Here is a 14,757-nt window from a genome sequence, read left to right as displayed (position 1 = left end):
TGGCATATGTCCAACATGTCAGCCTCCACAAAATGAGATCCAACAAGTTTTTGTATGCTTACCATTTTATCTTAGCTTGAGTTTTAGCTGTTAAATCATATCTGTAAAAGATGTGAAATTGCTAAGAGAATAATAAGTAGGCAAGCAAACAAAAGTGTTATGTTAATTTTTCTGTGGGAACATAATTTTTCTTATTTAAATAAAATTACTCCAAACTGTGTTTGGTATTCTCCATCAATTAAGAAGTTAATAAAACTAGAGTATTTTACCAGCTTGCTTTGCCAGCAAAATGTTTCTGTATGCATTTGAAGAGTCTTATTTAGGGCTGATAACAATATTTTCCTGATACTGTACATTGGAGAAAATAGGTCACCTGCAGTAAAAGTATCAACCCAGGCAGCATTCACATGATGGTAACAACAAAGTCTTCCTTTCTTGTTTCAGGAAGGAAGGAAAGAAATTGAATTATTATTATTATTTTTAAAGTTGTTCTACTACTACAACTGATCATACACAAAATGTCTGCTGCTATTAAACTTCTACATCTGTGCTGTATTTCTATCTAATTTACTTGACCAATAAATTGTTTTTTGTAGGTGAGATGAGTGAAAGCCGAGCAAAAAAAGTTCGAATAAAGGAAGTCGATGGCTGGACTCTAAGGATGCTTATTGATTATATTTACACTGCTGAAATTCAAGTTACAGAAGAAAATGTGCAGGTAAGAGTGAGAATGTTTTCTGCAAGAAAAGAGATGTAGTTGCAGAGTCATTTATTTTGTCAGTGTGGTTCAACTCTGACATAGGAAATCTCACCTGCAAACTGGATTTTTTTCAGACCTTGTGCTTACAAAGCAAGTAGTCATGCTGTTTAAATTCTGGGTCAAATTCGAAGACTATTCAACTAAATGAAGAGTCAGTTGACTTTAATGGGCTTTGCAGCCAAACCTTATGTAATGCAATAAAATAGATGGTTTACTCTGCCTAAAATTAATGCTGTCAGCCACCTCTGTACCACCCCCTCTCTGATACTTAAGTGCAATTTACATAAACAAAATAGATTTGTTCCTAAATGTGAAACCATGTTCTCCAATTAAGCTGTTCTATTTGGTTTTTTGGTTTGTTTGGTTGGGTTTTTTCTCTGTTATCCTGCAGAATAAAGTACTTTCTCCTGCTCGGTCTCCGTAACTTGCCAGTAGCCAACTGTGCAGAAATTTTTAGCTACTGCCTTTTTTTTTTTTTTTTAATTAAATCAACCAATATATAGCATGATAGTTCTGCCCATCCCACACACAGCTAATCAGTTTTTCCAATTGGCTTTACCTTAAGCTGAAGCTTCAATTAGAATAAAACAAACACAAGCCTAAAAAACATAGCCTCCTGCCCTTAGTGTTTTCTAACCACAAACCCTGAAGATGGACAGAGTAGATTTTCCTTCAACTGTCTTTTGAGATTTGGTATATATGTTTAGCAAGTTTAAAACTAGTTGCATAACAGGTGATATATTTAATTCTCACGTTTTTCTCCTTACTCCTATGCTCTTATTTCTATCTTTCCCAATGCCAAGTTACTGGTTATTAGCAATCATTTGCTGCTTTTGCAGAGTGCAAAACCATGTTGCTGTTTTTGGCATAGAAAAATTCTGTTGCAATTGTGTATTTTGAAATTAATTGCTTTTACTGGGCATTAGGCTGAAATTAATAGGTTTTTATTGGCTGCTGAATCCAATGGGGACACTGCTAGTTTTAGCTATGCTTGATTGAGGAGCTAGAAATGAGAAATATTGACAACTTGAAACAAAATATCCTACTAGTAGACCCTCCATTTTTTAGGTCATACCATAAGTCATTTAATTCTATATGATTAATTTCTTGTCACCTGCTTCTTAAGGAATTGTTTACTTCTGATCTGATGGTGAATGTACATAATGAAAAAACTGACTGAAATTATGTTGTGTCTTAACCAATTTGGTGATTGCACAAATCTCTGTATCGCTGTGGAAGACTTTGGGCAAAATTCAGAACTGTCAGATATTCTCTAGTAGACCTCTTGTTGCTTGATCATGCTGGTTTTTATCCTTAAAATAGAATATTCTGTCTTGCTGACAGAGCTTAATGGCCTTAATCTTGTATATTTGATCCATAACATAGCATAACAGGCAGCCTACTGTATTTTGGCTGTAGGTGCTTCCTAGGGAGCAGCACTATCCTTGGCAATGCTAACTCTTCTGTTTATGGGAGGAAAAGCCAGTGTTACGTTTCTTCCTCATACAGGAGTCGTTAAAGGCCAGAAATACCTGTGTTTAAAGCTCCCGAGTCTGATATGGCTTTAATTTTCCTGGCTTCAGGTTATCTGTCTGAAGATATATCTGATAATGTTGGGGATGTTAATATAAATAATATGGCCCCATGAGTAATGTTAAAAGTTTGTGGTGACTTTGAGAACTGAGAAGACAGCCAAGCTTTTAAGTTGGATTTTGATTTGTTGCAATACAGTTACATTTTAATGTTGATAGTGAATATACTTGTAATATGACTGATAATGGATGTAAAGCTACTTTGTCACTTTCATCTTTTTTGCATTACTATTACTATATATGTAGTATTTATTTGTACAGCAGAAATAAACACTGTGAATAAAACCAAACATACTAATGCAAGACCTTTTCCTTAAGTTTGAAAGCCAAGATGGGAAAATTGTTACTGTGAATTTCTGGAAACTTAGAAACCTAGTGCAGATTGTCAGGCCTTATTTAATATCGTGTTCTTTCCATAGCTGCATTGCATGCTCTTGAGATTAATTAATTAAGCTTTCAGTTTCCTGTCTGTTATCTAGAAGGTATTGTGAAATTTTAGTAATGGTCAAGAATTTGTCTTGTAGGAATGCAGAACCATGAAAACCTGAAATGCCCTGTAATATTGTCTCTCTTAAATTTTTTTTATATTTGGACTAATGTGCTAAACTGCAACTTCAGGTTCTAGTTAGCTAGTTATGATTCTTATTCTGATACCCTTCATGGGATTTCAACTGTCTTATTCTGTCTCTTCAGGTTGTACATAGTAATAATAGGTATTGAACTAATTCCTAATATGTGATAAAATGTTTGAAGAGAGTGTGTACGCTTCATGTCTAAGTAATGTAAAATTCGTAATTCCAATGTAGAATTTTAATCCTTGGTATTAAAATAGCTATAAATAGTGTATATTTATGAAAACTAATTATAAATGAATACATAATGGTATAGCCAAGTTCACTGGTCTTTCTCAAGGGGCAGGTTACCTATGAGCTTCTTTCATTAGGATGTTACTTGATCTAGATGTGGACAGGAGACTGCTTCCTTACCATGCCTTTGCAGCTTCTGAGTAAGAGCTGTTCATTTCTTCACCCTACTAGCCTGTTCTCACTTGTGCATGTTTTTTGGGCAGGTGAGGGGATAGAAAAGACAGGTGAAATCAATGATTAAGGAGAAAATGAAGTGCATAAACTATCAACACGGGAGGCCCTCTTCACTGGCTGTGTTCACTTCATTAGTTAGATACAAAAACCCATTTGTTCTTGTCTTCAGTTCTTGGTTCAATAGTTCCCCCCAGCCCCCAACAGTAAGACAGCTGGTATATGGATGTGTACATTCCTTTAGTATTTGTTCTTCATTTAGAATGAGTTATTTTATAATTCATCTCTAATGGCACCCACTTTGTATAATGCTATACGAGTGCTTCTGCTGTATTTACATACTATGTCACGTTTTTCTGCATTCTTAACTCTCTGCTCTTCCTTTTTGTTTCTTTTTTTTCCCAGGAATGCAATTAAATGTCAGACTTAATGCAATATCTCATTCTTTGTATTTTAAGAAGGGAGCATCAAAGTTAATGTTTTCGAAAGGCAAATCAACTCTCTTGCACATCAAATTTTTTGATATCCATATAGGTATTAACTACATGCAGTGCACAGTGTGGGAGAGAGTTAGTTACTATAAGAAGCTCATGCGTGAGTAGCTCTCCCACACAGGCCTTTCAGCCTGTATTTAGTCAGCTGTATACCTAGGGCCTCTACTGAGCACAGATATATCAGAGGAGAAATCCCTGCAGTTGTTTGTGGGCTGTGGATTTGCTATGGGGTTTAGAGGTCAGCCTGATATGGGGTGAGTCAAATGTGATTTGAATAAACATGGGTTAAAATTGATTGAGTTCCTTTCTGATCCCCTGCTGCCATTCCCTGTTCCTTTAATTATGCTGATACAACTATTTGCTGGACTGCTTTATAAAACAGATCACTGAACTAAAAAAATCATCCAGCAACACAGCACTCTCATGCTGTATGGGGTTTTTTTGTGTTTTTGTTTTGTTTTTTTTTTTGTTGTTGTTTTGTTTGTTTGTTTTTCAGTTATCCTTAACTTGGATTGCTTCAAGGATCTGTTTTATAACATGACCCTGCCAGTGGTTGAGTTCACCCAATACTTTGGGTTAGTGTATTGAAGTGTGGGAACATACATCTGTGTTGGGAGTAGACGTTTCCCTGCTGCCTGGGGAAAACATTGCACATATAGCTTCACTTTGGACCTACTGCTGTCTTGCTTTTGAAAAAGATGAGTGCATGAGAGCAGAAGAGAAGATCACAAAAAATGGTATTTTTACATAACTCTGTCCTAGCATATTTTCCCTTTAAAGAATTTTGTTAGATACAACCAACACAAAGTCCAAAGGCCAGAACAGGGTCCTTTTTAAGATGTATCGTTTTTTGTGTTCATTTTCTGAAATTATTCAAGAACAATGCTGGCATAGTAATAAGCATATTATGAACACACAGTATGTATGCATTTTTCTTTGTAACTCTTACTGTTCATGCAAATTGCCATAAAAAGTACAACAAACACACTTCTATTTATATGGTATCATGGGATGTGGGCATAAGAGTTGACAGCACATTTGATTTGAGGTGCTGTCAAAGAAAGGTCTGAAAAAGCAACTGATTTCCCCGAGAAATCCTCAAAAAAGAAGATCCTCATGTTGTCCTAGCTATTTACTAAGGTAGTCATTCTACAGTACCATGTTTGGTAATACAGGCTTTGACTATTCCTGCTGCTCCTCATCACCTCTAGAGTCTACTGGTTGAACAACTTTGCAGGGTTGTTGAATCCTGAAAAGTCCTCTAGGTTGAAAATGAACAGGTTCTTCACACCAAAACCCAGAGAAGTCCCACAGCTTTTGAAAACAGATGTGTTCTTTTTAGATGGTCAACTTCTAAGTATGTTTGTGGCATGACCAAGTTGGACTGAGGGTATGTTAAAGGAGCACAAAGGAAGAAGGAGTGTGAGGTTACAGGGAATAGCATAAAAGATAACTGCTACTGAACTCTGTAAAGTGAAACAGTGACTGAATGTGCAGTGACTGAATGTATGCAGACTTGGGAGAACATATTTCATCTAATAGTGGAAACTTGATAACAGTCCTTATGTGGTTAGTTCCAGTTGCTTTACAGTTCATAAGGTAGTATCTGACTTAAATCATCTCAGTCTGTACTAGACAAATTTCTGGTACTTCCTTCTGTTGTCTTTTGAAGCAACTTGTTGCTAGTTTTGCTGTAACAGTCTTATGTATTGAAATACTGGTTTTATTAATGTAATTTACTTTTTTTTCTTTCGGCTAAACATCATAGACTTTTTTTGGAGGCAATGGTTTCTAAATCTTTTACCATTCTTCTTTCTCTTCTAGACTCTTTCAGTTTCACCTATATCTACATTTTAACATGCAATGGCCAAAATTGGTCCATTGAGGCCTTGTTAATGCAGACTAGAGTGCAATTATTATCTTGTGAGTAAAAAATAGTGTTTGTTTCTTTATGTCATTGAGTGAGTTTGCTTTTCCAGTAACATAACATTTATTCTAGCAGTCACTTTATATTTATGCTGGTAGAAAGAGTAAGAACGAGAACATGGAAGTGGTCATCATACAGTGGGAGAAGAAAATCATGGTACCTTCTTATTTTGATAAATGCCAATTTAAGTGATTTGTTGTTGTAAGTATTTAAGCTTATTAGCATAATACTTCTAGTGAACCAAAACCGCAACCAGTGGAAGTCATTATCTGGTTATTAATAGGAGTAGAATGTCTTTCAGTAAGTTTACTGGGCAAGAATTCAGTTTCACACCAGAGGTACCAATTTGCAAGTCTGTTTCCAGAGTACAACCACATGTTAAAATTGATTTTAATAAAATTGTTAAGAAATTATTTTCATTTTGGAGAATTGTGCAATTATATTTTAAAACTCACCAGTAACAGAAAGGAATAATGACCTACTGAAAATCTTATAAAATTACACCCAATTTAGGGGTGGGAGGACATGGAAGAGGAGAAAGATGTGTACAAGTAATTTTAAAAATGTTTGAAAGAGAGATGTAGAATATCTTTTGGAGAGACCATTACACAGAATAGAATGCAAAATAATGAATAATCCAGGCTTGCATATGTTGAGGAGGACAAAAAACCCAACAAACCACCAAGGATAGATATTAGTTCCAATAAAATGTAGTAAAACTGTGTATGATCAGTAAGATGAAGTCCTACTGGATACTAATTTCAAGGCAAAAATAAAATTCTGTCCAGCATTTAACATTCCTTATTTGTTCTTTTGTTGAGCACTTGGATAAATTCAGATAAAAATATTCAGAATAAATTGTTGTTTTGTACTTAGAAGTGGTCTGCCTATCATGCACCATGTGCAGTTTTATGTGGGTTGGACATGTGAAATGACCTGTTTAGGGGCTCCCAGTTTGTTCTGGAATATGTATTACTGGAATGGCAGATTTGGTAAAGGAGTTTTTTTTGCCTTGTGCCTGATCATCTTAGATTCTTTCCTTTGGTACCCTTTCCACTAAGGGACAGGTATACCAATTTATAGGAATTTACTTAAAAAGGGTTTTCAGGATCACGATGGAATTACCAGTTTAACAACTTACTATTGCACATCAACTGGACAACAGCAGCTAGTTTTATGTGCTCTTAGCTTGAACAAAATATGAAATGACCAAGTACAAGCCAGTTTATAAGTCCAACCTCTTTACTTAGAATTTGCCACAGTCTTTGAGCACTTACAAAATCAAATTAATATACATCAATTACATTCCAATAGTCTTCAGAGCCATACTATCTTTGTACCCGAGCTGAGAGTCAAAATACACCTAAGAATATTGTGATGCTTGTCAAGCTTTATCCTTGAAAGCAAATGTTTTGTGTATATGAGCTGGTGACTAGACTAATAGTCTTTATGTGAGTTAGCAACATAGTGATGTGTAAAGAACATAAAGCATGTTTTTTGAGACTAGTTTCATTTTTGATACCTAACTTGGCATATTTTTCAAGAGTTTGTAAGGCCTGCAAATAACGTATACTTTTGAACATTAAAGAACTTCTTTTTTCCCTTATTATTTTATCAAAAGATGCCCCTCGCCTTTCAAAGGGTTATATCCAGTTTTCTTTATGAATATAGGAAATTTTCTGTTTTAATTGGGGTAGATTTTTCCTTTTTAGAATGAAATGCTGACTGTCCTTTACAAATGTGTGATTGGGCTTTGTAAGAGGAGGGAGTCGAATTCAATACTTGAACAGAGCATTCTGTGTCCTGGAAGTGTGCCTGCTGCTGTGTAAGTGGGTGGGAGAGATAAAAGAAATATTTATTCAACTGAACTGAATGCTGTGAAGCTTTCACTGAATCTTATAATACAGTAGGTCCTGTTTCAAATATAACATTATATATATTTTAGATATAAAACTGCTTTGAGAGAAGGTAATGATGAAATTGCTTCTGTAGGAATTGGCTATTCTCCTTCAGAGAATCTGTGAAAGACATGTCTGGAAAAAATGTTTCAGAAACCTAAAACAGGCAGGAAGGGAATAAGTTTGATCTTGATGCATTTACAGATGTGCGTCTACCCTCTCTTCTTTAAGTACTTGATGATAATGAGGGAAAGTGAAACAGCTTAAATGAAAGTATATCTTGAGAAGAGTGAGTGCTAGGTAGGCTGGATCTAGGCAATTGCAACCCTGTTGGTCATGATTAACACCTTGCACATCACCAAGAGACCAACAGATAATATAGGTCCAGTACCTCCCCAATCATGCATTCTACTGAAATGCAGGGCTCCTTAGGAAGAGTTTATTCTGAGTTAACAGCAATTGCTGGATGGTTTTCAAATAGATTATGATGTCCTAGACGTTGCAGTTTGGTGATGACAGCATGGGTCATGATACCAATTTTTCTAGCTAGAAGCAGTCACAGTCTTCTAGCAGATGCAAGTAACTTAATAAAACTATTACTGCTGTACGAGAGGTTAATGTTGGCATCTCTGAAGGTTGCTGTCTGGTTGCTGATAAAGGCCTTTTGTTTACTTGCATTTGCCTCGATTTACTGATCACAGTTGTCTTGTGACAGCATTAAAAATCATCCCTGTATTATTTTAATTGATACAATTTTGAGTTCCTAGAGGTAAATTTTAAGCCAGTGGGTCTTCATCTTTGTATGTCGTCCCCTTTGTATGTCCCTCCTCTCTCCCCTGTTCTCTGTACAGTTTTTCTCTGGCATCTCCACAGTACCTAGACAGGTCACATTCATTTTGGTTTAGCTTCCAAAGTCTTTCCTGCAGTATGTTGGCTGCTGACGTGTGAGGTGCTAGAGATAGACTATTGGGCCGTGTGACTCTTCTTCTGCACTGATTTATTGCTAACTCTGCTCCTAAAGAAGAATGCAGTTAGGTCACACATACTAACACTGTTGAAGATAACAGTGCTACTTATTTTGGGTTTTTTGTTGTTTTTTTTTTTTCTTTCTAGAGATAATTTTTTTGAAGTGAACGAGTTTAAGTTGTTTCTCTTACTGTCCTTAAAAAACATGGAGCAATATTACACTGATTTTTCCTGTCAATAGCTGCAATAGATTTTTAAAAAGTGAAAATAGCTCTGACTTTAATGTAAAGTTTAAAAATATCATTGATAGCATCTTTAGAACTGAAATCTGTCAATTTCTGTTTCTTGTGACTTAAATTTAATGTGCCAAAACTCTCAACAAAGTATCCTGGTACAGCACATATTTTTTTAGACAGACTGTTAGGCCAAATTAAAACTGTAGAGCTATCTTTTAAGATGTTCATATAGTTGTATTTTTCTGCACTGCTATTGAATTATGATTCCCAAATAATCTCCTGTAAATTTAACAGTTCAGACAGATTTGGCTTCCTGCCTTCAATGTGTGATAAGTATGGTGCTAATTATTGAATCCTGAGATGACAGATTACAATCCTGCCTGTTCTGAGAGAATTAAATATTTGTCATGGTCTTTGATTCCCTTATCTTCCATATCCTCCACTAGTGGCTGTTTCTAGACTTAAATTTATCTCGAAACTGCTACATTTCCACCACATTTCAGTTTACCACCACTTTTTACTTAGCCTTCACAAGGACCTAAAACCTTCTGTCCATAAACTCACTTTTTTCTTTGTTAATATGTTTCAGGCAACTGCACTAATTCTTGGAAGTTTTTCTTTACCAAAAGTGTTTTATGTAATAGAGTGTTGAGTGTCAGCACTATTGGTGGTGGGTGATCTTATTTCCCTGAAACAGATATTATTAAAGCTTTAGGAGAGATGGAGTTCTTTATTGGGATCATCTTATAGAGCTTCAAAAATAAACAAGCCTTTGGTCTTTCTGCTCATCTCCATCATGGCTGCTGTGGCATAGCTACTAATTATGAAAGCTTTGCAAAACCTTGGATTCAGAGTCATTCAGGTTAAAATGTTTTATGAAACTGGCTCATCCTAATGACTTCATGATTAAAACAGGATTAACTGATTTTTTTTTTTTAAATTCATATATGTGTTTAAATCACTTTTTACATGTAATCCAAACTTATTCTTTTATGCCAGCACAGTTCTAATAATATTAGGGGCTTGCTGACACTGCAGAGAGGTACTTAAATACAAGCTGACATGAGTTTCATTACAAACCCTATTCACAGAAACATGTTTAAGTCTTACTGGGCAAGAAATTAATGTTGGACTAAACAGCCTTATAATATACTCCTTGATTGTGTGCTTAGGGGAGTACCACTGTGTTTTGCTATCGTATGTATTTTATCCTTTAGGCTTCAAGCAACAATCTGGTTGCATCGTTTTGCCCTATTTTTATATTTATGACAACAACTTGAGGATTTTAATAATGTAAGGCACAACTGTGGTGTAGCTCGAGGAGAGACAATGGCACACTTCTTGAATTTATATACATTATAGGACATGTCAGGCAACAGTAAATGATCTCATTTTTCTAGTGAAATAATCCTAGTATGCATTCTTCATTTGCTTATATGTGCCTGCCTGTCAAGAGAGTGAGTGTAGGAGGGAAGGGAAAAGAGGAGTGAGATCTTTTTACAGATATTTTACAGTTTACAGCATATTTTATTACAATACAAGCTTTGTTAATTGCACTTTAAATGAGTGAGCTTCACATAAGAGTTGCTGACCAAAATACTAAGCAAACAACTTTGCAGAGAAGCTTAATGTTTACTCTCTGTCAGTTTTTAGATCCATTTAAAATGTATTTTTCTCTATTTTTTTTATAGCTATCCTTTGTAATGTTAGCTATTAGGTATGTGCAAAGTAAAACTGCATTTTTTTGGGGGTACATTATGACTCTGAGATTAGTTCAGTTAGTTAGAACTTGGTTTGAATAATGCCAAGGTCACGGTTCAATCCCTCTATGGGCCATTCATTTAAGAGTTGGACTTGATGATTCTTGTGGGTCTCTTCTATCTGAGAATATCTGTGATTATTATGTGCACTGCAGTATAGATATGGTACGTATATTGTCACTTCCCCTTTCTATGTTTGTTTTTAACTGAGAAACTGGAGTTTTGATGTGGTTGAAGGTGTATTCCAAAGCCTCAAATTTATCTGATAGCTGTTTGATGCTCTCTGAAAGGATTTCCTTTTCTGATCTGGCTTGCTTGGGGCATGTGGCAGAACAAAATCACACGGTATGCTTAGTGTGAGGAAAGTGTAAAGGGTACTGAATCTGGTAGCCTGATAACAGCTGGGTGGCTGCAGCTCCGTGTCTCCAAGCTCCAGCTTGGCAGTGAGGCTGACCACTCTTCCCAGTAGGTACACACACAGTTCACATGTACAGTACATGTACATGCAGTCAGCCCCACAGATTACTGCAGACAGAACACTCGCCTCGTGTCTCGATTCTGTCTTGAGCTGGGCCATCTTCCTGAAGAGTCTCTTGGACATGTCTGTTCAACACCTTCTAAACCATACTAAAGTATGGTTAGCCAAGCTGAATAATTATGATTCATGCTGCTGCACTTAGGGATAAATTTACTATTTCCTCCCCTGGCTTGTAGATAGCATGGTGAAGTTCATGAGGTAGGTAGCAAAAGGAATTTGTAGAGAAACCAACTGCTGTTTCTGTACAGCTGTAGCTGTGATTAAGACAGAGAGGAAAGCAGTGGCAGGACCTTCAGAACCAGGAGAAGCAGATGTTGCACAGATACGACAAATAGTCTCTCCTGAGGTATTCACATTTTTATGTCTGCCTTTTTTTTCTTCCCTTCTGCAGATACCTTGCTGCTCTTTCTCTCTGTCCTCCAAATGATACTTTAGCCACATTTTGCTGGCATTTTCCAGCCAATGATCTTTTTTTTTTTTTTTGCAATGGCCTTGTTGAACAAGAAAATTGAGTAGGCAGAAGGATATGAACCTTGTAAGAATGAAAAGATAACTGAATGGATGTTTGAGCTGTTGTACACCAGACTGTAGATGCTAGAGAGAAATACTTAGGGGAGAAACAGAACGAGAATGAGCACAAGAGATAAAGATTAATCTAAAATATGGATCAAAGATATGAGGAATGAATTAAAATTGTCCCAAGGCTGTAAAGTCTGTCTTGGACTATCAAGTGCCAGTGTCTGTGGAGGCAGAGAGTCTTCTACTTCTTCTGGAGAGAGACTGAGTTCTTACAGACTGAATCACAGATTTTCCCTGTCCCAAATCTTTGTAGCTTCAGAAGATGTTTGGGTGTTGTGTAGTTTTTTGGTTTTTTAGAGGGGGAGTAGGGGGCAGGCGTTGGGTGCTTAAAAACCACTCGCTTCTGCTTATTTGGAAGAGAGACTTTAGGCAAAGGCGTTGAAGAGGCTTGTAGCTTGGCTATGTCAGCATGGTCTAAGCAGGAGCCAAGGAATGAATCAGAAACTCTTGGAGGAGGTGATGGGGTGAGAGAGAAGTGAGGTTGAGGCAAGAATACATTACAGAGGAGATACTGATCTGTAATCCTGCACTTCAGAAGCATGTGATTCTGATTACTGTGGGAGGTGATGGGAAGTCACCGAGGGATTTAAACAGGCATGTTTAATTTAAATGATAAAAGAATAAAACCTTTTACTCAGCACTGCAGCTCTAAATATAACATCTGTTTGTTTCCTGCATATTCTTTCTTTAATGAAGTGATTTAGGAGAGTATGTAGGCTGTCAGAGCCACGCATGAGCATGGTGCCAAACCTAATTAAGGTAGAAAGTCCCAGTTACGGCCAACAGACTGTGCAAGGTGCATCCTCTTGCAGATCAAGGACAGGCTTAGAGAAGGGGTCAAAGGATGAAGTGCAAGGGCAAATGAATGAAACATCTGATCACTAGGACAAATAGGATTTTAAAGATACATATGTAAAATAATACTTGCTACCCACAGAAAAGAACTTTTAAAGTGAGGTGGCTGAGACTATGAAAATGTTATATTTCTAGCTGGCTATTCCTTGGAATTTCAGTTCACATTTTAGTAAATCACACTACAATGCCATTAGTGATCTGGAGCATTGTAGAGACTACCAAGGATTTGGTTTTTGTTAGTGGCAGGTGAAATAAGGAAAGTTCAAACTTTCAGTATGTTTCAGGATTCTATTTATGAGTTATGCTTAGCTCCTAAAAACCTCCTGTAATTCTTGAGTGGTCCAGAAATAACCAATCAAAGGCTTTGAAAGTCAAGTTAGTTATAGTCCCTCCTAATTGTCACATGATGAGCAATAAATAGATCAAAAATCCCTAGGGAGCACAGGAACAAATAGGAATAAATAGTTGGTTTTCACTGTATCAGAGTGGTTGTAATGTGTCCGCAGGCTTCCAAAGGACATATTTTCTTTAGTTTTGAAAAGTAGGTAGCAAAAAGATGTAGGTGATGAACTGGTTTAAGGATTTTCTTCAAGATCAGACAAAAATAGAAAGTTTCGCTACTTTCTAGCTAAGCTAGATGTCAGGCTAGAATGATCACAGAGACCAAATTTAATGTTGGAAAGTGTAAAGTAATGCACGAAAAGAAAAATTTGAATTACTCCTACGTATTGCTATGTTTTACATTAACAGCTTTTCCTAGAATAGAATAACATACTGTAGTCACCTTAGAAAAACTTCTGTTCATTGTGAAATAGAGTCTTTCAAAAGGAGCATTAAAAATGGCACAGCAGCATCTATATGTCATTGTATAAATCTGTGTTACCACCTGTAACACTACTGGATGGTCTAAAATATGACAGAAATAGCATGCTTGGGGAAAGGTGTAAAGCCAGTAAAGGCATGGAAAAGCTATCATTTGAGAGAGGGAGAGAATTCAGGCCTTTCTAGAGTGACTGTGAGTTGACTAAAAAGCACTCTATTTTTCTCCCAGTGTCTACCTTGTTTCAAAGACTCCGCATACGCTTTTTTATGGGTAAAAGGGTGAGTTACTTATGCTGAAAGATAGTAAGCTTTTTTTAGGAGAGAAATACCCAAAAACATATGTGTGAGTAGATATTGTCTTATTACATTTAGTGTGGATTGCTGCAAATGCGTGGGTACAGCTGCTTAGGATGCACAGGGTGAGCAGTGCTGCTTTCTAGCTGTGCTGGTTAGTTTGGAAATGATTACCTGTGAACCTTGGGTTACCATTAGATAGACTGTGTTTCAAAGCAGGTATTTTCAGCCCTTAGGGTTTAGCTTCCTAATTAGGTGAGAACATACAGATCCAGATCGGGTTAGGTTCACCTGTTCTACTTTCCTCCATCCCAGATTTCCTTTTCCCCTTCTCGTTAGAGGAGATGACAGAGGAAGGGATGGTGCTGATGGAAGCACAGTAGTGCTGTGAAGTTTCATTTCAGTAATTACTGTGTTTAACCACATACTGGGGAAGAGTGAAGGACATAACAGATTCTGTCTTGAGCCAGTGGCCAGACTTGCTTCTAGCATAGCTCAGTGTGGAGGAGATCCCTAGCTGGTTGCAGCAGAGCTAGTCAAAAACAGTTCAAGAAAAGGAAGCCTGCATCCCCAATGCAATCAACCAGAACCATAGCACCACTATAGTCTTTACTGTCCCCTTTCAAACCTGAAAGACCAGGCTTTTGTCCTGTGGCAGCCCTGATGTTTATTTACCTACAAAGCAATGGACGCTGCTAATTTTTCTCAAGTGAAGTTTGATTTTAACTAACTAGAAATGCTGTTCTAAAGGTAAAATGCATCCTTCTGCTTCAAGAGCAAGCTATTCCTTGTGTTGCAAGGAAACATTCTTTGTTGTGGCTAGTTTACTTTGTACTGTGGAGTTTCATGCACTTGATAGCAGATGAAGGTGGATGTTCCTAGACTGCTTGGGGTGTATTGACTATTGCTTTGGTCTAATATGTAGTTATCCCTGTAATTTCATTATTACCATGACTTAAGGTTGGTCTTCTAACTGTTTGTAAGTGTTCAGCTTCTATA

At 36.7% G+C, this 14,757-nt stretch overlaps 1 protein-coding gene across 5 annotated transcripts in view; it reads left to right on the top strand.

Annotated features, from left to right (window-relative positions):
• The window catches only part of KLHL2 (kelch like family member 2), a 57,168-nt gene that overhangs the window by 11,369 nt on the left and 31,042 nt on the right, over window positions 1-14,757 (top strand). For all 5 annotated transcript variants that reach the window (XR_004356605.1, XR_004356606.1, XM_032685402.1 and 2 more), the window contains one exon: window positions 597-718. Coding sequence is in view for 3 of the 5 variants with exons in the window: in XM_032685402.1 (XP_032541293.1) it covers window positions 597-718 (122 nt within the window). In the remaining 2 variants the exon portion in view is untranslated. The remainder of the gene's footprint in view (window positions 1-596; window positions 719-14,757) is intronic.

This window comes from Chiroxiphia lanceolata, chromosome 4 (assembly GCF_009829145.1).
Source record: "Chiroxiphia lanceolata isolate bChiLan1 chromosome 4, bChiLan1.pri, whole genome shotgun sequence".
NCBI lineage: Eukaryota > Metazoa > Chordata > Aves > Passeriformes > Pipridae > Chiroxiphia > Chiroxiphia lanceolata.
Note: the sequence above shows the minus strand (reverse complement) of the source record. Positions and strands in the feature narration are given on the sequence as shown.